We start from the raw sequence: 26,967 nt of genomic DNA on the forward strand, positions 1-26,967 counted from the left end.
ATGAATACATCAATTATGCATTATTCCTAGTATCTTCCCATACAAATAAAGTTAAAAATCTCATATTTTAAAATATTCAAATTATTTTTAACATAATCACAGGTTTATAGTGTAGAAATATAATAATGATTTAGTTATGTAAATATTTAAAAATTCTGGAATATTTTAGGCTAAGAATTTCCTTTATACTTCCAGTTTTAGTTTAGCGTATAACGCATACTTTTTCTCAAATATCGCTTTGAACAATTAGGGGTGTAACGTGTTTTCTTCGGCCGTTAACTTTTTATATTAGTTTTATGAAGAGAAGCATCCCTGGTTGACACAAATTCTTCCACAAATTGAAAATAGATGTCAACTGTATTCGTAGAAGTTTCAAACAAGGAAGAAATTTCACGTTTTCTTATTTGTTATTTCTATTAATTTGGCTTGTGAATTAGCTTAAATCGTGTTACAAGAATTGCAGAATTAATGGAATAAGGTAATGCATACTGGAGCGCTACGCCAAGAGGGGAAATGTTTTCCGGAAGGGCTTTCTAATTGGAAAATGTCCCATAGTCAGATGTTAAAGGGTGGTGTGAGTGACCCTTTGTCTGTCCTTCCTTAATCTGGAGAACAGAGTTAGAAGATCAGCACAACTCTGTTGTTATCAGAAAAAGTATGATGTACTTACTGTACAGGAGGAGCAAGACACTACTAAAATCGAGAGCATATATTTTAAATTAAATAAATTAAGGATATAATTATAGATTGTAGCTACAATTTTTGCTCCTGATATAATACAGTGCCTCTATTTACAACCAATAAATAAAAGTTAAATATTAATTAACTTTATTTAAGGTAAATTTATGATTTATTCTCTTGCAGGTAGTAAATTTATCAATTTTTGCAGTTTATTACTCAAGTTTAAAAATTCAAGTGAAAGAAATGTATATAGAAAGGACTAGTGATGCCTCTTTTTATATATAACAGGACATTAATCCATTATATAATATAAAATCTGTATTACACAATACTCCACAATGTACTGTACAAAGTCTAAGATAATAATTAGTACATAGATATTCAAGTAGATAAATGAAAACAAAAGTATTAATATGAAGCAGATTGGTGTTAGTCCAAGGCCATTAAAAGCACAAATTCCTCTGCAAAAGCATAAGTTATCTATGCCTAAATTCATTGCTAATTATAACAGGAAACATTTAACATATACTTATTAAAATCACCAATTATACAGTGTGTTTGTAGATGTTCTCTAAAAATTTATTTGTTGGTATCAGTTTTGAATTCGTTTAAATGTAAGTGTTAATATGTTAATACATATCATCATCATCATCATCATCATTAACTGAACAAGTAATGATAATAGTTATTATGTTATTAATAACTGACTTTTCGGGCCATCCCGCATTTGCTAAAACTTTGTTTCCGTTAGAATATTAAAAAATGAAAATGCAGAACAATTTAACGATCAAAATATTCATTTATTCAAATAAATTAACCTTATATTTTTCATATAAAATTATTCTTTTATAGTGAATTTTATCAAACAAAATTTTATCTAAGAAATAAGACAACTTGTCTTATGTAGAATTATAAATAGATTTTTTAAATCTTATATAAAAATAAATTACATTTATTCTTTAGTAAAGACTTTAAAAAAATATATTTATTCTTATAGTATTAAATACTATTTTACTTTTAACAATTCAGAATTGAATGCAATTTTTGAATTATAAATGCTTCATTTTTATCTAGTAGAAATTCGTAAAATGATTTTTCTGAAAAATAAAAATAAACACTTTATATTTAAATTACTGCTTAAGATGTACCGTATTTTCCGGCGTATAAGACGACTTTTTAACCCAGGAAAATCTTCTCAAAAGTTGGGGTTGTCTTATACGCCGGGTGCCGTCTTATAGGGCGAATATATCCCAAACGCTATATTTTAACTGTAAAAGTCGGGGGTCGTCTTATATGTCGGAAAATACGGTATTTTTAAATTCAATAATAAATTTAAATTTCAATTAAAATTAGAGCTTACCTCATTTTTTTTATATGCTAATAGTTTTTATTATTGATTTTATTATTATTATAGTATTAATAGAATAAAATCTCGGTTCTAAGTTTTTTCAGAAAAACTGTTTGAATTAAGAAATAACTTTTGAAATAAAAGTTTAAAAAGGGTATATTTAATAAAAAGATTTTGTAATTGAGTTATAGGATTGTATGAAATTAAAGAAAACTATATGTTAAAATTAAAAATATTTAACATTATTCAGAGTAACCTGCTTAGAAAGATACGTAATTCTGTCTCATTCATACAACTGTTGGAAAAACTATTTAACTAATTTAAATTTATTGCAATTGTTCTTGCAATTAACTTAATGTTATTTGCATTCTTAAATTATTTTCTTTTCAGGTTGATTTGATTTCTGGAATAAGAAGCAGTCTGTAGGAGAAAAATCAGGGAAATAACACAGTTTAATTCTCCAAATTCACACATAATTATTAAATTTTTCTCAGTTCTCATTGTAGAAATTTATTTTCAATTAAACTAAAAAAATGTATTGTTTTTATAGCTGAAACTATTTTAATAAAAACAATGAATACAGTAGACCCCTCCATAACACGGGTTCATATAACACGGATTCGTATAACACGGTGAAAAAATTGCGACCGTGTTTGTATAACACGCTAAGAGAGACTCGTATAACACGGTAAAACGTCATCGCCGATTCGTGTTGCGACAGGATTGATCGAATCTGGACCAATAGCGAATATTGTACAAACCATTGAGTTTAAATGAGCACTGGACATACTAAAAAACATTTATTATTCAACGGCCATAAAAATTATATTTTTATTAATGATGTCTCCAAAGTTCAGCAAATTTTTCGCAGAAAAATAACTTATTGGGAAACACGCGCCCACCATTCGACGAGCCACTCCGCGACGAAAACAAGCTTAAGCAACGGCGTCGTCGAATGGTGCACACTCGGTAAGTAATCCTACAATTTTTTGTTTATAGCATAGTTTATATGGATTATTCCCAAAAAATTATACGTGATTTGGAAATGTCGAGTCAAATTAGTCTAGAATCAATTAATTTTATGGAAAAAAACCTTTCAAACAGTCGTTGCCCCTAAACTGCACAAGTGCCGGGCTGTGATTGGCTCATGTATTTAAGTGACTCATACAACACGGATTCATATAACACAAAACGTATCTACCATGTTATAGGGTTGGTCTACTGTACATATAAAACTCCAATATTTAAACTCAAGTATAGTTTATATTATAGAGTTAATTACAGTAATTTATAATTACTACATAGTAAATGTGTAAATTTAAAAAAAAAAAAATTGCTTAAAAATTTATATGTATCTATATTGCACAAACTGTTTTTGTACATTTATTTAAATACATATTCCATTTTATTAGTATTTGTTTGTGTTTGTATTTTTAAAATGAGTCAGTTTATTATTTAATAAAAACATTTTTTGAGACCATTGTCATTACGTTATAGGATCCTCATCCTCAGATCCAATCTTACTATCAACATTGAAAATAAACAAGGATGAAACATAATAATTTCAAAAAAATATTTTATTACATAATAAGCCTACTCCTCAAAGATAATTAGAATCATGCTTTATTGATACAGTAGAGAGTCGCTAATCCGAATCAATTGGGGAATGGGGTTGTTTGGATTAGTGATTTGTTCGGATAACCGATTATGTACGAAAAAATATATTAATCTGTCCGATGTTGAAATTTTTCTCTGTTGCGTGTCGCTTCGTGCTGAATTTTCGTCGATTTTAAGCCGAACGAAAATTTTTATAATAATAATCGAGGCTATTGTATCGTTAAAAATTATTTCTTTATTTTGTACAAACAAAATAAATATATTGAAGAATATAAAAACATGAAAATTATACTTTAGAAGTAAATCTAGTATCAAAAACGTTCCATTCAGCACGACACAGTTCGACTGAAAATCGTTTGGATAACCGGTGATTCGGATTAACAACTCTCTACTGTAATACATTTTAAAAATGTTATATTTTTTGTGTTCAAGCTAATTAGTTCCAATTGAAAAAGCCTAAGTAATAAAGATGAAAGTATGCTTTTCCAGTTAAGTTTTATGCCAATGGCATTGTCTATATTCAGAATGTATATTCTTGTTCTTTGAAGAAGGTCATTACAAATGACCAAAAACATTAAAGTATAATTAAAAATATACTGTATTTAAAGGTATCAGTGTGAAATTAATAATATAATTAAACTAATAGGAAAACTAAATAAAAATATTAGTAATTCATTTCTAAATATTTACCACAAAGCATATGAATTGGAACTATTTCCAAAACTTGATACAGATCTTCTTGATTATGAATTTCTACCACAAGTTCTAAATGTTTTCTTATGTTATCAACATATTTAAAATTACAACTTGAAAATATCCATATCTGATTAGAAAGTGGAGATGAAGATTTTTTCGGATTAAGTACTAAAACCTAGGAAAGTAGAAAACAATTAGAATAAGTAATATCTAATAATTCTATTTCAAAAATAAAGTCTTTAAATTTTAAATCAATATCAAAAATATACAATTTTATTTATAACCCATTTCTAACACAAATATGAAAATTATCCAGCTTCTAGTGTATTTTATTACATGCAGAGATGAAAATGTTACTAAGTAAATAAGTAAATTTAATAATTGTGCTAATGTTATTATAAGTAAAAATATTTAGAACTTTGTTATAAAAAGAAATTATTTTAAAAAATGGCTGATGATTTTTTACACATTTAAAAAAATACACAGAAAAGACTAAAATGTCTTCATTTCCTCACCATGTTCAGTCACCAGGAACAACAGTCTTCCATTGAAGAGATGATCTTTTATTAGAGGCTATGCCTCTACAGCCTTATGCAAAATAGTTTAAAAAGTTCAAATAAAAGGTCATCTCAGCAATGGAAGACAAAGACTGTTGTTCTTGGTGATTGGACATAACAAAAAAAATGAAGACATTTTAGTCTTTTCTATGAATAAATTTATACTTTTAATAATTTATATTATCAATATTTTAATTCATAAACATATACAGTAAATCTTTTATCATAATTTAATTTAACAACACACCTTAAAACTCCAGCCAAGGATATTGAAACTTTGAAGATTTAAACATTTTAAAAATGCCAATATTTTTGCCATAGTAATTTATTACTACTAGAAATGAATGAATTCAGTTTATTACAAACTGATTAAACTGAGAATTCTTAACATTAAATTCATAAATACAGACCATTTTCAAAACAAGCTTTATTCAAATTCAATTTAGAATTTCAAATCTGTTTGATTATTTAATACATTTGGAATTGTAACTGCATTTTCCCCAAAGCTTCAAAGCCTAAAAATGACAAAAATTTTCAAAAGTTCGAAGCTTTGGTTGATATCTAACTCCAGCACAAACACCAATGATTTAATAAGTAAACAAATAATAAGTACAAAGATGTGAGACATTTCTGGTTGCATGGAAAATGTACTACAAAATACTATAACATTAGCATAATAGTTTTGATTAGTTGAATTAGAATAATAACCCCTACAAATGCTTCATATGCATAAGTGTTTATTGTATTTTGTTATATTCTATATTAGTTAGGTTACAATGTAAATAACATGACTAATGTAATTGATGACATGCCATTTTTCAAAAGCCTGTCACACTGGTTATGAAAGACGACTCGAAAGATTGTTTCAATTGATATATTCCCTGCTTCAAATTCTTTAAGCCTGATGACAACTGTTTAACACAGTCAAACAGATTTTTTGGCTTATTAAATTGCTGGTTTTTGTGCTGGAGCCAAAACATGTCATTAATCATTTCTTCCAGTTGCACGATAAAAAGGGTTATCATGAAACTAGAGAAAAATCAGTCCTTTATCATTTTAGGTAGATACGTATTTAAAGAATACCTGCCTAATAATGTAGCAGTATTAGGTAGGTATCCTTTATCCTACCTAATACTGGTACATTAATGCTTTTATTATTTTTATGCAATATTGTTTATAATACAAAATCCTTTCATAGTGTAAAAATCATAGTGAAATCAATGAAAATATTTTCAAAAGCATATGTTTCAAGTAAAAATTGAAACATAAAATTATAAATATTACCTGATGAAATAAACAGCACAAAAGAAATATTATTCCAGCACTAAATCGTGTTAAGGCACTTTGATTGCATAAAATTAAAGCATCATCATCTTTGATTATCTACAGTATATAAAATTAAAAGATTAGTGTAATACTTAGTAATAAAATATTTTTTTAAGATTACATCACTACATTGTGTCTTCGAAAGAAAGAAAGAAAAAAAAATATTGAATGTTATAGGATAATTTAACCAAATGCTTTCTTATTTAGATTATGAAATTTCTATAAATATATTACCATTTGACAGCTGTAAATTTAAAATATGTTATATTGAAAATAAGGTAAATTTAATAAATACGATTTATAACTTTCTAAATCCAAATTCCAATTTCAAACATCTTGTCAAGCTATCAATAACCTTTCCTATTTAGTGAAAAATAGAATTACATTGTTACAATTGCTATTTAATCTATTACAATGCAATTTAAGAACTGTATTGTAATAGTTCTCTTATTCACTATTCAAACTGAGGAATGTCTGATTGGGAATTTGCTTTACAATTTAGGTATTTTCATTTTTTCATTAACCAAAGTTTGTTAATATAAATAATATATTACTATTATTAATTAATGTTATTATTTTCCTGTATGTTTTGCTTGTGTTAAGTATAGCAAGTTTTTTAATAACTACAGAATAAAAGTTATTATTAGCCTGTAACTTAACTTCTTTAGCAGATATTCTATATAGTGCATGGAAAACATCAAGTATGGGTAGTTAAATTAGTGAATTTGTTCAAATTTGTGCATAGTAGCAGTTGAAAAATAATTTTTTCAAAATATAACAATATTTTTAAATTATATTCTATAACTTTTATATTACTATGTAATTATGCATATTAAAGAAAGAAGAGAATGAACAGAGTGCCCTTAATTCTATAATAATCTAATTGATTAAAAATAGAAAAATTTTACCTTTAATAACTTAATACAATCTTCTACAATATTTATTTGGTATTCATTAACATCATAAATGAGTTCAGTAACTGAGTAACTTGCAAATAAAATTTTTCTTCCATAATGATTTTTTGACTTATTGAACGGTATTATCTGAGAAAATATTAAGCTTCATATAAAATATAATATTGTCTGTGTTTAAAAATATACAATCAAAAATGACAAATATATACACAAATTTCAATACAATAATGTCTATTTTCAAAGTTTTAAACCTTAGTGAACTTAATAGGCACACCTTGTATGTCAATTGACTGAATTTATACAAAAGATAGTTTTTGACGGTAACAGTTCAATTTAATATCAGCTTTCAAAACATGCTCTTCTGTCATCTATACAAATTTCTGCACACAAATTAATGCCCTCTTTTTAAAATGCTGTCCAAAAGGCTGTTCTTCATTACAGCCTCTTGTTGTTTTGAAACTGTCTCTCTTTCAAAGTAAATTTTAATTTGGAGAACAAGTAGTAAACTTAGGCTAGGTCTAGCGAGCTTCAGAGTCAAATTAAAACTTGGAGAACAGGAAGTGGTTGGAAAAACTTTAATCATGTGTAAAAAAATTAAGATAATTGCAGATATAATTATAACTTTTAACTTACCTTCAATCTTTCAAAGTTTAAAACATTCACAATCTCATTAATTTCAGGACTATTGTTATTTATACTCATATTTACTAAAACTTCAAACTCTAACAATCCTGAATATAGATGCTTTTGCTGCTTTAAACGAGACAAACTCCAATTGCATTTATATTCTTTCCAGGTATCATTTAAATTCTAAGTAAAATTTTAAATAAATACTTCATTATTTTCAAAAATTTTACAAATAATAATAAAAATCAAACAATGAAAATTAAGTAACTTTGATGAAAGGACTAAGTGAAAAAATACATTTGTATATATTGTCTATTTAAGAATTTTCTTAAAAGTTTTGTAAACTTAAAATTTTGTCCTGGCAATTTTTATCAAATCTAACTTTATTCAAGTTTAGATATTGAATATTTCTTTAAAAAAGTTCTCTCTTACAAGATCTTAAGTTAATAATTGTGGATGTGGTTGAATTTAAGTACTTACAAGTATTTCACTTTAAAAACAGTAATTACTTACACAAAATAGTCAGCTTTTTTGTGTAAATAACCTACACATTATTCAGTTACAGACTTGGGTTTAAACTATGACTGGGAAAAGCTTTCTATCAGCAGATAAGGGGTTATCAGTACAAAGCACTGATAGGAGGAGGGGTGCATCCTCCTCTCTGTGGAAAATTTTGAAACTTCTGAGATGAATTTGGAGCAATTTTCTAGCTGGAAATAAACTAAATATTTTGTTTTTTAAAAATAAAAACTACCATATTTTCCAGCGTATAAGACGACTTTTTAACCCAGGAAAATCTTCTCAAAAGTCGAGGGTCGTCTTATACACCGGAAAGTACGGTAAGTAGTCCTATATGAGATAGTCTTAATTCAGCCTCCATACAGACTATAAAAGTGATGGCACCAAATTTTTTCTAGAGAATTTAAAACAGTAATAAAAAGGTAAATTTTTATTTAATATAAATTAATATTTTACTTATATTTGAAAAATTTTAATTATCAACTATTATCAGCTATTTATCAACTATTATTTGATTTAGTGATAAACAAAATAATAATGTTGATCCTTACTAAAATTGTCACCAGTGGCACACTTGGTTTAATTTTGGGAGAGCCAAGTTAAACGGATAAAAAGATTTTTAAACGTGAATTCAATAAAATTTCCACCTTACGTGACCACTAATTCATTAGTAGTACAGAAATAGATGACACAATATAAATGAAAAAATGAATTTTAATTAAGAAAATATTTTTGGAAAATTTTCTAGTGTTTTTCTTTTTCTTTGGAGGGTATTGGCCACTCTCTGTGTGCACCACTGGTTGTCACAGAAAGAATATAAAACGAATAAATAAAACCTAAGTTAATTATGTTAATTACATACCTTTTTATTATTAATTACTTCGTTCCAAACATTCAAAATGCAAGGAATGCAAAATTTTGAATTATTAATATTCTTGTATTTTCGTCCAACTTTAATCCAGGATTTCTGACACACTACAAATGGCTTTCTCTGTAAATGATATTTAAAATACATTTAGTACAGAATGATATTCTATTTTATATCATTAAATGCATTAAATTGTTTATTTTCATTCAATGATAATATAATACAACTTAATTTCTATTTAAAAATGTTTCAAATTTGTTTTTTGTTAAACTTTCACCTCACATAAATTTTACAGTTTTAAGTGAAAAACTGTTATTTTTTTCATGGTAATTTCATCTAATAGTAAAATTTACTACAATATCTTCACAGTACTTATTCCAGCAGGTACATTTATTGGAAAAAACAAACATTTTCTATCACTTTCAGAGACCTTTATCAGGTTATGTTTCCATAAATACATTTGTACAAAATATAGCAATCTTCACATTTTAAATGTTTGTTTTTCTAATAAATGTACCTGATGGAATAAGTACAGAAGGTGTCTACAAGTTATAATTTTTTGAAGTTAGAACATTTGAAACGAGTGATATGTAATTTATTAATCATAACATCAGTAAGATTTTTTCCAGGCCTGGAGGAAACCGAAGGATCTGTAGTGTTTCCTAACCCCTATAAAATTAATATTACTGTTATTAACATAAAATGAAATCTTTAAGACTATTTTTTTATTAATAAGGAAACATTTTATGTATTTCATGTTTGAAGGAAAAAAAGCTAAAGATGTCCACTCAACCTCAAACCCAAACAAGCTCTTGATGACCCCGACAATATAACAATACTTTCATAATAATAACTATTCTATATTTTCATATCTGCTTTGTGGAAAAGACAAACACATTTAAAAATAGGAAAAATATTTGCTTTATCATATATTTTTTCTGCTTAATGCAGATATCTTTTGGAAAAGAAAGGATTGTGGAAACTTAAATTAATCAGCATAGTTTTTAAAATAAAAGAAATGCATCATAAAACTCATAAATTTTGCCCTTTTATCATTACTCTTATTAATTATAAGAGCAAATTTTATTTTTTTGGTGAAATCTAATTTATTATTTTTTTTAAGTAAAAAAGTGTATTATGAAAAAAGAGATATAAAATTAATAAACTATCTCTTTTTCTTGCTTGCTTGTTAAAGGCTGAATCTGGCAAATATGATTTACTGTGTTGTCTGAGAGAAATTAAATTTTGTACTTGGTTTAAAAAATTGGAAATAAAAACAAAAAAATTATGAGAAATACTAGTAATTTATTTTTTCCTTTTTTGGAGGGGTGCTGGTCTGGAATATGAACAAATATACAAGGGTATGGATCCTTCTCTTTCTTCCAAAAATGGAAAAAGAGCATATTTGAAACCTCAGGTGAAGATAATTCAAGAAAGATTTTGGTTGGATAAATTTGACAAATTCTATTTCATCAAAGACATATCAGTGTTTTCTTAAATGATGTAAGGAATATACTTTTAACCTTACTCACTGTAAGGTTGAAAAAATGTTAATGTTTTCAACCAGGTTAATAAATCATCTCTGGTCATAAACAGACATAAGGGCATAATGCTTACATCATTAAATTGACTACTGACTACTTCAGAAAGTTTGTATCAAAATTTGAAAGAAATTCAAAGCAATATGTTTGTACAGAATTAGCATTTTATTACATAATACATACACTATTTGTTTAAATGATTTTTTGCCATCTATTAGTTAGCTTCATTGAGTAGCCCTTTTACAAAAAACTTTTTTTTTGACTGCCTCTAGTGCCATGGTTATCAATCTGTGGAACACAGGTGTTCCATGAAGCCACTTCAAGTGTTCCATGAAAAACAAATATACAATTAAAAATTGTTGCAAAAGAAAAATCAATACAATGTAAAATAATTTTTGTATGGGAATGTAATTAGCAAATGCCAACGTAGTCATCTACTAGACCAAGCGCGCTTGATTTCAAAAAGATTTGCCACCCCTGCTTTAAAGCTGATGTATTGTAAGTGTTCTGTGGGAAAAAAAAAATGTGAAAGTTTAGTGTTCCCTGACTTCAAAAATATCGAGAACCACTGCTCTAGTGTATTCAATTTTTTTCTCATTAAAGAAGTTTTGTAAAGACTGAAACAAATGGTAATCGGATAATGCTATGTCTGATGAATAGAATGAATGGGATAAAACCTCTCATCCAAGATCAAGTAACTTTTGCCAGCTCCTCATTGACACATACAGTTTAGCCTGTTGTCCTGTTGAAAAATGACACTTTTCCAGTTGATCAGTTTTAGGTGTTCAATTGTTTCATTTCATCGATCTAACTGGGAGTAATATTAATCTGAATTAAAATGTCTATTGTTTGCCAGAAGTTTATAATAAACAATCTCCTTTCAATCCTACCAAATACACAGCATAGCTTTATTGGATGTAATCTGGCTTTTAGAGTAGATAGCAAGAGCTCATCTTGTTTTTCCCAAGACCTCATTTTTGTATATAAAATATGCAGTTTTTGAAGCAGATAATTATGAGAGATGAAAAAGATATTATATGTAAAGTAAGGCATTATATGACTAACTTTTTTATCAAGAAAAAATTGCCCTTGCAAATCATGTACCACTATAAGCAAAGAATTATGATTTATGTAAATAGAATTGTACCTTTATAGAAAATGGAGTTAATCTGTCATGTTTTGGCAAAGATGACAACCAATCTCTAATTATTTCTTTTCTCACATTCCATCCTTTCTTTTCTTCCTCTCTTCTTGAATTTAAACTTCCTTCCCTAAAGATATTATCTAATTTCCACATTTCAATATTACTCTGAAAATAATATAATTTTGAATTTAACACACTTAAAATAATTAAAACTTTGTAAAAAAAGTTTAAAGTTATTACATTACAATTACATTAATTATGAGTACTATTATCAAAATTCAGTTTCAAACTGAATTGAGTTTTACTCTCTGTACTGTTGAATTTTAAGGATCTAACACAGAACAGAGTGACTTGTTCAAGCAATGCAGAAATATACAGGAAATGTATGAGCTAACTGAGCATATACTGGCATATGAGCAATACTGGCATCTTTGAACAAGAAGTTGGTGCCAGGCAATCAATCTCTGAAAATTTCCCAACTTTTCAATCTTTAATTTTATAACTTACTCTTACTATAGCATCTGTACCACATTTCTGCTATTATATATGCCAAATTGGATGTTAGCTTAATCATTACATCCATCTTCAATTATTCTTTATTGAAATTTATCACCTTAGTTTTACATCTACAGATTAGTTTCTGTTTCATATAATCCAATAGATATTAAATATAATAAATATAACTCTAAAATAGATTTACTATACAGTCGACCCCTCCATAAATTGGGTTCATATAACATGGATTCGTATAACACGGCAAAAAAATTGCAATCGTGTTCGTATAACACACTAAGAGAGACTCGTATAACACAGTAAAACGTCAACGCCGACTCGTGTCGCGACAGGACTGGTCGAATCTGGACCAATAGCGGACATTGAACAAATCGTTGAGTTTAAACAAGAGGTGGACCTACTAAAAACCATTTATTATTTAATGGCCATAAAAATTATATTTTTATTAATGACGTCTCCAAAGTTAAGTTATTTTTCTGCAAAAAATTCGCTGATCAGGAAACACGTGCTCGCCATTCGACAAGCCGCTCCATGACGTAAACAAGCTTAAGCAATGGCATCATCGAACGGTGCACACTCGGTAAGTAATCCTACAATTTTTTGTTTATAGCATAGTTTATATGGATTATTCCCAAAAAATTATAAGTGTTTTGGAAATGTTGAGTCAAATTAGTCTAGAATCGATTAATTTTATGGAAGAAAACCTTTCAAACATTGGGCTGCGATTGGCTCATGTATTTAAGTGACTCGTACAACACGGAATTCATATAACACAGAATGTATCTACCATGTTATAGGGGGGTCTACTGTAATTACTATCAGTAAAAATATTCTTACCCTATTGAAACTTTTTGCTAGTAATTCTTCATCAGCTTTAGAAACAATGAAATTGGATGAAGGTATTGAACATAAATTAAACTTTGAGATGTATTCATTTGAGCATTGTTCTTTTATGAAATTTAAATGCTTTACTGGAAATTCATCCCTTTCATTATTATATTTTAAGTTTTCTTCAATAGTATCCACTTGATATCTTTTAAATTGTTTTGTACAACTTATTAACTGATCCAAAAAAATTTCATCAATTTCTCTTAGAAAGAATAATATGTTAGATGATTTATCTTCTAAATTTAAAAAAGTGTAATTAACTTAAGCTAAATTTGAATATCATAATTTAAAATATTTTAAAAAATTAAACAATTGAATAAATTTTTATACCAATTTCATTTCTTAATACTTCTAACAATAAATTAATATTTTCAGGTCTTTTATAACCCAAACAAATAACATAAACTTCTGAATTTCCAGACTTACTGGTGGCTGGTTTAAAAACATGAACCTGTAAATGAATAATATTCCTTTTAAATATAAAATATTTGAAAGTGTAAAATATAGTACTTTATATATTATGTCTAACATGTAAAGTATAGAATCATTAAAAATAAATAAACTGCTTAGTTAAACCAAAAAAGTATTTAATAAGTAACATTTTTGATAATTGTTTTGTCTAAAGCTTATAATATGCTGAACAGTTTAGAATAAAGTTTAATATTTAATAACTATAAAACTGTTGACATTAAAATATACATTTTAAATTTTAAAATACTATTACATAAACAAAACATGATAAATCTATTTATTAAATTAAATTCACGTCTATTTGAGTATCAAATGAGAACAGCTGAACTGATTTCTATGAAACTTTGTATATATATTCAGGATAGTCCTGAGAAGGATATAGGCTACTTTCAAATTCATGTCAGCAGTCTGAGTATCATGTGAGAACAGCTGAATCCCGTCTTAGGCTTTAGAATGTAATTAGAGTAAATTTCAATATAAAGTTGTTTTTGGTCAGATCTATTTAAGTAGGCATGTGTTCTTTTTCAGTATTTAGTATGTATTTTTACACGAGTATATTACCTTTACTTAATATCTCATTTTCCCAAGCAAAACTAGGTACTGTATCTCAGCTAGTAAATTATAAAAATAAAATAAATACAAAATAAAACAAAATGATAAAACAACTAATAAAATAAAAATTACATGTTAAAATAATTAAATACAGTAAGTCCTCAATTATCATCATCAATAGGTTTTGGAAACTGAAACATTACACAAAAACAAATGGAACCAATTTTCATAGGCTAAATAATATAAACAAAGATATAATTTAGTTAGTATTATTCTAATTGGATCATTTTGCAACTTCCAGCATCTATTTTTCACCTCATACAATCAATTTTACTGTTTATAAAGAAAATTCAACAACAATAATTATTGTTAAATATATCACTTATGCATACAAATGGAGACCAGGATACCTTACAGGTAGGTATAAACCTTACACGACTACTTTGGTCCATTTCAAAGTTGCACCGAACCAAAAAAGTGGTGGGTTTGATAGAGACGCCACCCCGTGGCCGTTTATTTGTTAGAAAAATAAACATACAAAGGATACAAAAGACATATAAGGCTACAGAATGGCCTTATACGTCTTAATGCCGTTATAATGCTGTTGAAGAAAGATGCAAGTACATTTATAATCATTTATAATTGTTAAATTTCTCTCCTGTCATTAGTTATGTGTGTAGCAATAATTTCATATAACTAATCATTGCTACACATATAACTAATGACAGGAGAGAAATTTAACAATTATAAATTATTATAAATGTACTTGCATCTTTTTTCAACAGTATTATAACAAAATGACATGAAGTGAGGTCCTTATATGCCCTGAGCATAGTAAGCGTAATGAGTTTTACCTATCAAAGAACTGAAAAAAATATTTTGTAGGCCTAACTACTTTTATATCTAAAATTCATTAAAAAGCATATGTAAGGTGTACAATAAAGAAACAGCAGCACCAAGTTTTGCCCTAGTGGCTAAATTTTAAACTAAAATTTCGGTTAATGTTACCTATGGCTCCAAAATGGCAGCTCATCTCCAATTCCAGCAAATAGAAGAAGGAAAACAGTGGGGATGCACGTTTTAACCTAACCTAACCTAACAATTACCATAATTATTACCAACAAAATTATTAGAATAGGTTAGGTTAGGTTAGGTTAGAACATGTGTCCCCACTGTTTCCCTTCTTCTATTTGCTGGAATCAGAGACGAGCCGCCATTTTGGAACCATAGGTAACATTAACCAAAATTTCATCTTAAAAATTGAAACCATATATGTAGGACAGTATGTATATGAAATTTGGTTGATATTTGCCCAATACTTCTTTCTGCAGAGTTTGGAACATCTACACTTTAATTATGATCAATTATGAAAATTTATTATGATAAATAAAATAGCTTGGTTACAGAAAACAATCATAAAAATAAAAAAGAATGAAAAGGAAAAATTATTATTTCTGTATTTTTAAATTTTGCTATTTAACTAAATTTAAATTATTTTAAGAAAAACTTTTTCAAATTATATATAAAAATAAAACAAAACTTACTTCTGAAAACAAACAATTCAACAAATATAAATTACAGACAGATTCACATTCAAACATTGTGAACATTTTAATAACAAAGTTTCCTCCACGTGCTAATAAATGAAGAGCAATAACAATTTCACAGAAGTGAAGACGAGTAACAGTTTTCTCTTGTTCTGAAGGATCATCTTGACAATCGACACTTCCATCTGCAGTGACCTAAAATAATAACGTAATTTAAAATTTGGTAAATTTAAAGTCTGATTGAATACATAGTTAAGATAATAAATTACTAGATTCATTGTGCTATCAACCTTCTTCTGTAAATCATGCAGATAATTAATATCCATGATATTTCCAGTATTACCTTCATTAAAAGTATATCAGTTTATATTTTATTAATGATTATAATTAACTAAAAAAACTTCTATTGTCTGTTTAAGAAATTATAATAAAATCAAAATAAAATAAATTGTAAATCAGAACAGAAGAAAAATGTTGCAATAGATAATTTTAGAAAATTTTTATTATTTAAATTATTCTTATTAATAAGAAATATAAATATAGTGCAATCACAATTTATGAGGATCATTCAAAAAGAAACGAGCCGGAGGCCTAGGAACAGAAACCCTTACCTGTATGTCAGAAGTATTGGCTCTGGCTGTTGAGGCACTTGTCCCACTGTGACACAAGGCGGGGTGAATGGCTGTCTCGTAAAAGTCCCAGGGCTGCGTTGTCAACCAGTTCGGAATGTACTGCTGGATGTCGTCGTCCGAGGTGAATCGTTTGCCCCTCACTCGGCTTGTACCGTCACTCAGCAGTCCTGGGTAACGACTCCTTCAACCAGCTGGACAATGTCATCGGTAATGCAGTGTGGTGTTCCTGACCATGCATCATTGGCTAACGACACCTGCCCTTCCCTGAAGCGTTTGTGCCGCGCCTTGACCCTTGCAAGGGACATGCAGTGTTCACCGTACACTTGTGACATTCTTTGATGAATGTCCGTTTCCCCTATACCTTTCGCTGTCAGAAAACGAACACCACCTCTTTGCTCTTCTTTTGATGCCTCCATTTCACTATTTATAACACGACTGACTGTGATGGACGATTGACGCGTGCTTCTACTAGCTTTGTAGTCACGTGGTATGCACCCGTGAGCCTCTAGCGGCAGGCTGTGATCTGTGCTGTTGTTGTAACCACACATTCTTACACATGCAACGATATTACAATTCTGTCATCAGTTTTCACATTCCAGCCTCCGGCTTGTTTCTTTTTGAATGATCCTCGTATAATTTTTTTTAAATATGCAACGTATACAACAAATAATAATAATAATAATAATCCTAAATCCACCACAGAAAGATTAACCCTTCCACGTAAAAATGGCGGACGTGGCCTGATTGACATAGTTAACCTTCACTACAAACAAATACAGTCACTGCGAGAGTTTTTCTACATTAAACAAGAAACATCACAATTACATAAAGCAGTAACTCTAGCAGACTCAAATAACACACCATTAAACTTACACTCACATCATATGGACACAACGCAACATATAAAAAGCATAGACACCATTAAGCAATTGTGGGCTCGAAAGGCACTCCATGGCAGGCATCCTTACGACCTGGCCCAGGATTTTGTTGACAAAACTGCGTCAAACAGCTGGTTAGCTCGGGGATGCCTCTTTGGGGAGACGGAAGGATTCATGATTGCCATGCAGGATCAGGTCATAAATACTAAAAACTACAGAAAACACATACTCAAAGATGCAACACTCACAAATGACACGTGCAGAAAATGTCACATCATGCCAGAAACTATACAACACATCACCTCTGGTTGCAAGCTCTTGGCACAGACAGATTATTTACACAGACATAACCAAGTAGCAAATATAATACACCAAGAGCTTGCAAAGAAACACAAATTAGCAGACATCCACGAACCATACTACAAATACATTCCACAGACAGTATTGGAAAACAACACGCACAAAATGTACTACGACAGAGCCATAATCACAGATAAAACAATTTACCACAACAGACCAGACATCACACTCATTGACAAACACAATAAAATCACATACATTATAGACATATCCATTCCAAACACTCACAATATACAAAACGCATGCACTGAAAAAATTAGCAAGTACACAGAACTCGCCCAGGAAATAAGGCATCTGTGGAGGATGGATAGGGTGCTTATTGTACCTGTTGTTCTCTCCTCTACAGGTGTCATACCATACACACTACACAAAAGCCTGGGCACATTAGAATTGAATAGAAACACATACACCACACTACAGAAGGCCACTATATTGAATACATGTCATATTGTGAGAAAATTCCTGAATACAGACACACACACTGATACACTTCTTTAGTTTCTGTTTTGGTTACTATGCCTTGACTTTGGTCCGGCATAGTACACAGCCACCGGTGTTAACCGAGTATATCTCACTTAACCCAACATAATAATAATAAAACATATCCTATTATATAATTAAAAATTTTTAAATGGGAAACAAATTCTTGTTTGAATGAAAAATACATTTACACAAAATAATAGTCAATTCTGTAAACATTTTTTAACTCAAAAATGAAAAGATTACTGTGAATGATATTTGTGCATTATTTGCATTATTTAAACTAAGTTTTAAATAAGTATAACAATAGTTAAAACATCACTCCTACCATTAAAGATCGATGTGTTATTTCTATTACATTGAAAAGGTCATACACATTCAAGGAATGTTGAATGTCTTGCTGGAATTATATGAAATTTTGATTTTAGTTCATTATATCTTCACTTTATACAAAAACATCTTCAAGTTTGGCAATCTCAATGATACAATATTTATTTATTCACTATCTACTGCAAAGATACCGCCAGCCTATCTTTTCAAATCTGTATAAGGATATTACTGTATTTCCATGGATTGACTTGCATGCTGGACAACCTGGAGGAAACCATAAAATTGGATATTTTCATATGGTAAAAACTGGCTTGCTGGTTTATTCCAAGGGAATGCCAACATGTAAATTTAAGTAAAGTTATACATTCTTTCATAGGAATTGCATGGCATCTTACAGATGCCAGTTTTTATTCTAAAATCATGAAATTATCAGCCTCACATCAAAAGCATAATTATATCTTTAGTTTCTGTATTTTGACTTCTTTCTAATGGTATAAAATTCTCGTGGTTTTATGTCAGGACTTAATGCAGGCCAATCCAAAAATATGTTTTTATTGCATCAGCTATATGCAGACTATAAAAAGGGGTGAAATCACTTGTTAATGTTTTGGGTAAATTTTTCTACCAAAGAAATATGGAATCATACAACTTTGTAGATTTAATTTATGTAATAAATATAATTTTAAAAAACTACATTTAATGATTTGCCTCAATAAGAAAAAAAACAATGTTTTCTTACAATGAAACCATGACTTTTCTTTGTTACTTTCTCTTACACACAATGAAGTGTTATAATAGGGCAATAGATTATCAATATATCCACTTTAATAATTGCCAAGATGCATTTTGGATATAAACTCCTCTTCTGTTGGCTTGATGTACAGTACATTCTTTCCTCATTTTATAATCACATTAAAATTAATCTTTACAATCTACTTTATAAGGAGTTTAGTAAATTTTAACAAAGGAGATTGTAAAGATTAATTTTAATGTGATTATAAAAAGGAGGAAAGAATGTACTGTACAACAAGCAAACGGAAGAGCGGTTCATATCCAAAATGCATCTTGGCAATTATTAAAGTGGATATATTGATAATCTATTGCCTTATTATACCACTTCATTGCGTGTAAGAGAAAGAAAAAAGCAATGTTGTTTTTTATTTAGCAGAGCATTAGCAAAGCCTCTTCTATATGGCTTACAGAATTGTGTTTGTTCTCAAATTTTGTTGGGCTGATTTTGATAAAGTGCCATTTTCCATTAATTGTGATGAGGAATCCAGAAATGTAATAAAAAATAAGTGTCTATAACTCCATTTTTGAGATACAATGAGGGATCAAAGTGACAATGTCCATGCTTCCTTACACAATTAATTGAATCTTACATGATTTAGGGGCAAAAATAAAAAAAAATAGCAAGAACAAAGCAATCAATGCTGAACAAACATAGGGATCATCTGTCTGTGCCCGACAAGTGTAAGGATTGCCTCGTCCATACCCAGCAGGTGCAAGATGATACTAGAGTTGTTTTTTATTAAGTTAAAATTGTTTAATTTTCAAAATCAAACTAAATTTGATATTTGATAATTCAAACTTTTTTGAATTTCTCTTATTGTCCAATTAAAAAACATTTAACTCCATTAGTAACCTAAAAAGCATAAAAACTCAATACAACATGAGTACTGACAAAAATTCTATATATTATAGTGTAATTAAATGTTGAATTATATAAATTACCTTTACCAAAATACCAATTATCGAGGGTATGAATAATGAAATTATCATCCATAATTGTCGAAGAAGAGCAGTTTCCTTCATAATGTGGATTAAGTGTGTTAGCCATCCATTGCCACTGAAAAGCAAAGAAAAAGTTTTATCTATATATGCAATTCTTATACATAGTATACAAATAGTAAACTGATAGTAATTAAACAATTAACTAATTTTACCTCAAGGTTTTTATTCCTCATTACTAGCATATGATTAAGAGCAGAAATAAAAGCTCCAGGAGCTTCACACAGATGAAATGTATAAATTTTTTCCTCATCATTCGGTATGATAGTATATGTAGAAGCAATTTCAACAAATTTTAACCATGCTTGGGTTAACAGTTCAGGTCCAATTTCCATTCTTACTTTATATTTCACTCTGCCAGCTTTATTTGTATAATTTGTATGCTTCTTCCATTCAATAATATCTTTATCATCTAACTTACTTTTCACTTGATTAAGTTCATCTTTCATTACCATTAATTCTTCTATTTCCCATCTTTCAGACTTAAATAACTCATTTACATTTGGCAATGAAGAACTTTTGATATTAAAAGTAAATTTTTTATTAAACAAATCTTTTACCTCTTTTATGTCACTCATTTTTTGTTCCTTTCTTCTTTTGTGAAGAGTTTTGTTTCTCTGAAAGATACAACAAAAAAAACATTAAAACAGCTTTAGCCATGTTCCTTTTGCCCTTAAAGTGTACATTTTACGTCATTTTGACGTCATCTCTTCAGTTTTACAATGGACAAGTTTTAAAAGTGACGTCAAACTGACGTAAAGGGTGCACTGAATAATAAATGAACGAGCGTTTTACATAATGCAAAAGCAAATCACCTTGTCTAAATTTCCTTTAGAATCAACGTAAATACATATGATTGTTAGCCATTTTAATTCTTTCGCCGTATACTTTTAATCAGAGTATTGTGCTTATCAATTAACCAGATAACTTGAACAAATATAATGTAACTGTAATTTGATAAAACATTTGTTTTCACTATAGTTTTTTTCATTTGCGTAATTACTGTTTTATATTAAATTTTCAAAAAACGAACTGAAGGGCTGTCCATAAATGACGTCCATTCTTGAAGAGAGGGATGGATTACGTCAAGTCGGACAAGGGGGAGAGAGCGGTTGAGTTTCCGCGAAAGTCCGTTTATTTCATTAAATTTTGGAGAATTCACGAAAACTTGGTCAAAATGGGACTAAGTTTCAAGAAAATTCAATGAAAAAGTAATTTAAATGATATTGAATACAGTCAGTGACGGGTCTAGCGGGCGATTGGGTTCGCGCCCCGTTAAAATAAAGCAAAATGATTTTATTTTTAATAAACATTTTATGTTTTTAAACGATTTTACAACAATTAAACTGAATTATATATCTGTTTACATTATTAAATGGATTTGTAAGATTAAATTTAATTATTTATCGATCCTTTTTTTAATTGTCAGGTAAGAACATCACCTTCCGTCCGAAAATTCCTAGATCTATCCCTGAGTTACATTAATTTAATAAAGGTTCTAATGTATTTTACATAAATAAAATATCCCAAATTTAATTATTGTATTTCCTCGATTAAACTCTTAATTATTGTATTTCCTCGATTAAACTCGATTAAATCGATTAAAATCGATTTTCTCGATTTTTTTTTTTAACTTTTTCCGCCCTGTGGGCACTAAGAGGGCCTCTTTTAGTAGGCCCATTATGGGTTCGGCCAGGCCCACAATGGGGCGACCGGGTGGTGAGGGACGGGACCCGACATATCCGAACAGACCACCCCCCGAAAAATTCCTGGGGATTATTCGAACCGTTCGGATTCGATCCCGGGTCCCCCAGAGCGGTAGGCTGTCACCTTGACCGCTCGGCCATCCGGCCGTCTAGGGTTGAAAAGCATGGAAAACATGTTGAAATACTGCAGTGCATAGGGCAGTGTTTTTCAATCGGGGTGCCGCGGTGCCACGATTGGGGTGTCGCAAAGTTTAGGAACTTTAGGCATTTTCTTGGAAATTTACTTAATACACTTAAGTAGTTCAAGATAACTCATTGTCAGTATTTCGACAAAATTCAATGGACTTAAATTTTGATTTTAACCAACCCCGTTATCTGGCCATCTAAGATGGCGGCTTAACCGCCTTCCTCCAATCTAAATTATGTAATATTTTTATATTTAATTATTAAACTACAGAGGTATCGTTTGTTTATTACTATATGTCGGGCATGATTTATAGGTAATTGAGGTGTTATTCACAGTTCAGCTGACGCGAAATCAAAACATTTCTCCTCAGTAAAGATGCTTCTGTACAGTACATAATGTTCTGTCGCTTTTCTTCATAGGTTCAAACGCTCATCGGTTGCAATAACATTTTTCTTTCTCAGATTTTTAATAAATTTACCTGCCAAAATCGACGACCGAATGGCGGTAAATCTTCCTAGATTTGTTTGACCTCCAGGCGGGTCAAAGAAACACAGGAGGAAGTTGAAAGGAATGGTCCTCCCTTACCACTCAACGGGTCCAAATTGGGTCCTGGCCTTTAAGTGGATGCAACATTTTAAAAAATAATTTCCCAATTCTTCTGTCATTTATAATGTTATATATTAAAGTTTCTTAAAAAACCTTTTAGGTGCTTATTTTGAGAAGATCTTAAAATAGCTGAATCAAGAATGAATATTATTTTGCCATTATTCTTGACGGTAAATATGAATCCGTGTTGTACGAGTCACTTAAAGACATGAGCCAATCACAGCCCTGCACACGGGCTGTGATTGGCTCGTGTATTTAAGTGACTCGTACAACACGGATTCATATAAAACGGAACTTACTACCGTGTTATAGGGGGGTCTACTGTATTACACAGAATATTAAAATTATTTCAATTTTAAAACAATAATCAAATTAGTAAAATGTGTTCGATATAAGTTGTTTAATTGGATGCAATTTGAAAAAGTTGTAGACCTATAAATTGCCACTGTTCTTCCTTGATCACGAGAACGGTGTTAGATAAATGAAAGTCGAGAAAGGTATCAAAAGTTTGGGGGTAGCTGACCCGGATTAACTATACACAAGCTAACTATACGATGTGAAGCGAGAGTAACATGACTTGAATTCACAATAGAGTTAGACATGATTATGTGATAGGAAAAGTATGATGTAGATGGACAAGACCCTACTAATTTGAGATCGAGAAAGTATTTTTAAACTGCATCCGGGCATCGTGAATAAGTCACGATAATTTTTGCTCGTTTTAAAATATATTTCTTTTACAATAAAGACGTATGAATGATGACAAATAATAAATGACTGGTCTATTATTAATGGTCTATTTAAACGAAAATTTTAAAAATTCCGATTAAAAACAGGTAAATTTTCATCTCTAATTGTTAATAACAATTCTTTTATCAATCTGAAGTAAGATAAAATTATAAAATAGTTTCTAACTTTTTCAAATTACATTTAAATGGAACCACATTACATTTCTGGATTCCTCGTCTCAATTAATGGAAAATGGCAGTGTTTTATCAAAATCGATCCATTTAATTTTGTGAACGAACTTGATTCTGTAAGCCCGTACAAGACGCGCTAGCGACCTTGAAACATCGCACGACAAAGTCGCGCGATTCGTGCGATATCGCTTTCTCGCGCTCGCTCCTGAAACGACCTTATCTCGAAAACGAAGTCATGGACCCCTAGTTTTTATTGCATTTTCGGATTCCTCATCGCAATTAATGGAAAACGGCAAAGTTTAGTCAGAATCTATCGAACGGATAAAAGAAGCTTCGCTAATGATCCGCTTCAATGATGTAATTATTTGCTCCTCCCGGAAAATTTTCTGCTGACGTCCATCCCCTCGGGGTTTAAACAAGGAAATGCGGTATATGTCTAATTATATTTAATGTTGAAAAATAGTTTTCTTTATAAAACTTAAAAAAAAAAATTAATGTAGTTTCTTAAAAGAAATAGAATAAAATTCGGATGGGACACATGAATTTCGGTTAATTATAATACAGTATTATGAAATTTTAAATAATGATATTACTGTATTACCAAATTTTTGATTTATTTGTTTTATTCTTTCGTTATAATAAAGTAAAATAATTTCAACAGAACATTTCTTAACTCTATCTAATTGCAAAATATTTAACTGTGTAAATAATAAATACGAATATTATTAAACAATTTTATATTTTTAAAAATTATCTGTACAGATAAGGAAAATATTAAAATTTATTAACATATACACGCTATGTACTGTAACGGTACAATACATTACATGTTAAAATTTATGAAAGACAATGGAAATTTGAATTTTTTTTTTATCATTTATGTGTATTTTATTATTTTATTATTAATATTATTAATCGAAATATTATTAAAATGCGTCAAGGTTGATTACTTTCTTTTATAAGATATTAACAAAATTTTCTGATTGAATTTTTGATATAGCAATAAACAGGTTCGACGTACAGCTGATACTAGATCACGTGATTATTACTTAACTAATTAATTAATAAACGAAATATATTTTATAATATTACGCAGTATTTTTAAACGACGAAAATATTATTATATATTGAAAATTATTACACAATACAAAAAACATATATTAATTTTTTTTTCTTTTAATTTAGATTCGTCTGCTGCTGATGCGGTTATTATTTGATAGAATAAAATCATTTTCATTGGTCTGTTCATTTCGTAATGATTTCCTCCGACCAATAGAATTTTGCGTTTTTTAATATACTAATATGTTCATTGTAGGGTCTTATAGAAATATAAACATGGCGATCGGATCGTTTGCTCGATGTGTTTTTTCTCCAAGACTTTATCGCATATATAAACATGGAGACGAAAGGGTGATTATGTTTATCAATTATTTTAGAAAATCGTGTAAAGATCTAAGTTTTAAAATGATTAAATTTTATAATAATAATAAAATGAATGGTGTATTAATTATATAATGAATGAAAACAAGGAAAATTCTTTCGATTATTTGAATTTTGCGCATTAAATAAAAGAATTGTATAGAATTTGTTTTCATTCATTCCTTATATTAATGTTTTTTATTTCCATTAATATGAAGTATATATTACATTTTTAATTGCTCCTTCAAGGAAGAATAAACATTAAAGATTTTATAATATTTCATATTATATATTGCAATATTTTATGTGTTGTATATTGCATCTTTCATAAAAGTCTTTGCATTATGTAAGTTTGTGTATAGATTTCGTGCGATGAAATGTGTTTCTTTTGTATTATAAATCTGAGATTATGATGGAGTTACAACATTGATTGGTAGATTGGAATAAGCAGTAAATGCGTCTGTTGAAGAGCCTTAATCGAATTCTGGCGAGATTTAATTTGAAATAAAACTTTTGGACTGATGCTTTCAATCTACAAATGGAAATCTTCGGGTTCGTATATTGATGACGGAATGCTCGAATAGAAGTTCTATATATATCGTGAATATAGAACTAAGTTATAAGTGTAAAACCAGATATTTCAGAAAATGGGATTTGAAAATAGGACCAACTAAAAATTTACTATTTAGGGTGGTCCGAAGCCTATGTGTCCTTACATTGTGTAACCATATAGATGTCTACAAATGAACTTTGTCCAACTCCTAGAGAAAATTTACTATTTTATGTAATCGTTTGGAATTTTACATTTCTGCTTACGATTCCATATAGAATATGTTGTATATAATACAAATACAGTGGGTGATTCGTTAACGAACATAATCCGTTCCAAGACCGCGTTCACTATCCATATTGTTTGTTAACTGATTATCGATTTACCATAGAGTTTTGTGGGAATTTGATTAATTTGTTCTGAAAACACTAAAAAATAAATTAAAAATTATATACTATCTTACTATGTTTATTTACATTTAATAACAAACTGAAAGCAATCTCCATTTTTTCATGGATGGTACATCTTTGTTTCTCAGATGCAATTTTTGTTACTCCTTTATCTGCTTGAGTCTTTTTGATTATATCTTTCTTAGCTAAAATTGTATCTACTGTAGACCTGTTGAAGTCATCTGCCCTACAATATCGGACATCTTCTGCCCACTCTCCACCTTGGCTATTATCTCTTGCTTAGTTTCTATAGTGAACACAGTTCTTGACACACCACTCTTTTTAGGCCCCACAATATTTTTTAAATAAAAAGTTCAGAAAAGCACTTACAAAAATTCAGAGAACAGAAATTAACTACTCAAAAAAGGTTATATGTACAACTGTGAAAGTCTCGTTCCATAAACCATGTATGGATTCCATTAAAATATAGTTTTTTACAAATCTTAAAATGCAGCGTCATTTCTTGTGTTCATTCTGTCAGGTGTTCGTTGTCCAATTTGTTCTCAGCCCGAACTGTTTGTTGACCAATCACCCACTGTACTCTATTATTGAAAAACTGCAAAATTTGGTTCTATACCCACAATATTATTCTGCTGTTATATATTTCATTTTATTAAAGATTTAAGAATAAGTCTTTAAATTTAGTTAGTTTGAACAAACACACCAAAAACACACTGCACAATATACAACTTACTTCTAATTCAAAACCAAAAACTGTGCTTAATTTGACAAATACCCCTTTCACTAACATTTTCGAACCCAAGTCGTTAGTTAGTTTGATATAAGAAAAGTGAAATAGTCTAAATTCTAATACAAAAAGCATTTTATTGTGGCTGTCAGCCATAATATT

At 29.3% G+C, this 26,967-nt stretch overlaps 2 protein-coding genes across 4 annotated transcripts in view; one reads left to right on the plus strand and one right to left on the minus strand.

Moving 5' to 3' along the window:
• Nucleotides 1-1,657: 1,657 nt before the first annotated feature.
• On the minus strand, nt 1,658-20,934 carry LOC136979663 (cap-specific mRNA (nucleoside-2'-O-)-methyltransferase 2-like). 3 transcript variants are annotated; one of them, XM_067275694.1, is made up of 14 exons: nt 20,841-20,860; nt 20,436-20,771; nt 20,224-20,338; nt 16,079-16,152; nt 15,807-16,004; nt 13,570-13,690; nt 13,189-13,475; nt 11,842-12,003; nt 9,148-9,276; nt 7,773-7,949; nt 7,134-7,268; nt 6,184-6,282; nt 4,337-4,517; nt 1,658-1,778 (listed from the first exon to the last, which is right to left on the minus strand). In XM_067275694.1, exons 1-14 carry the CDS (start codon nt 20,856-20,858, stop codon nt 1,699-1,701), a joined length of 2,112 nt encoding a protein of 703 aa, XP_067131795.1. In that variant the 5' UTR covers nt 20,859-20,860; the 3' UTR covers nt 1,658-1,698. The 3 variants fall into 3 exon arrangements, with proteins under 3 accessions (XP_067131795.1, XP_067131794.1, XP_067131798.1); XM_067275693.1 differs by having other exon boundaries at nt 20,436-20,934; XM_067275697.1 differs by lacking the exons at nt 16,079-16,152; nt 20,841-20,860 and having other exon boundaries at nt 20,436-20,570.
• A 4,080-nt stretch (nt 20,935-25,014) lies between these two features.
• LOC136979664 (phosphatidylserine lipase ABHD16A) overlaps nt 25,015-26,967 on the plus strand; it is a 47,745-nt gene continuing 45,792 nt past the window's right edge. Inside the window, exon 1 of the mRNA XM_067275698.1 lies at nt 25,015-25,109. Coding sequence (XP_067131799.1) covers nt 25,035-25,109 — 75 coding nt within the window. The 5' untranslated portion in view covers nt 25,015-25,034. The remainder of the gene's footprint in view (nt 25,110-26,967) is intronic.

Source organism: Centruroides vittatus, unplaced genomic scaffold, assembly GCF_030686945.1.
Source record: "Centruroides vittatus isolate TY-2023 unplaced genomic scaffold, ASM3068694v2 contig_630, whole genome shotgun sequence".
Classification (NCBI taxonomy): domain Eukaryota; kingdom Metazoa; phylum Arthropoda; class Arachnida; order Scorpiones; family Buthidae; genus Centruroides; species Centruroides vittatus.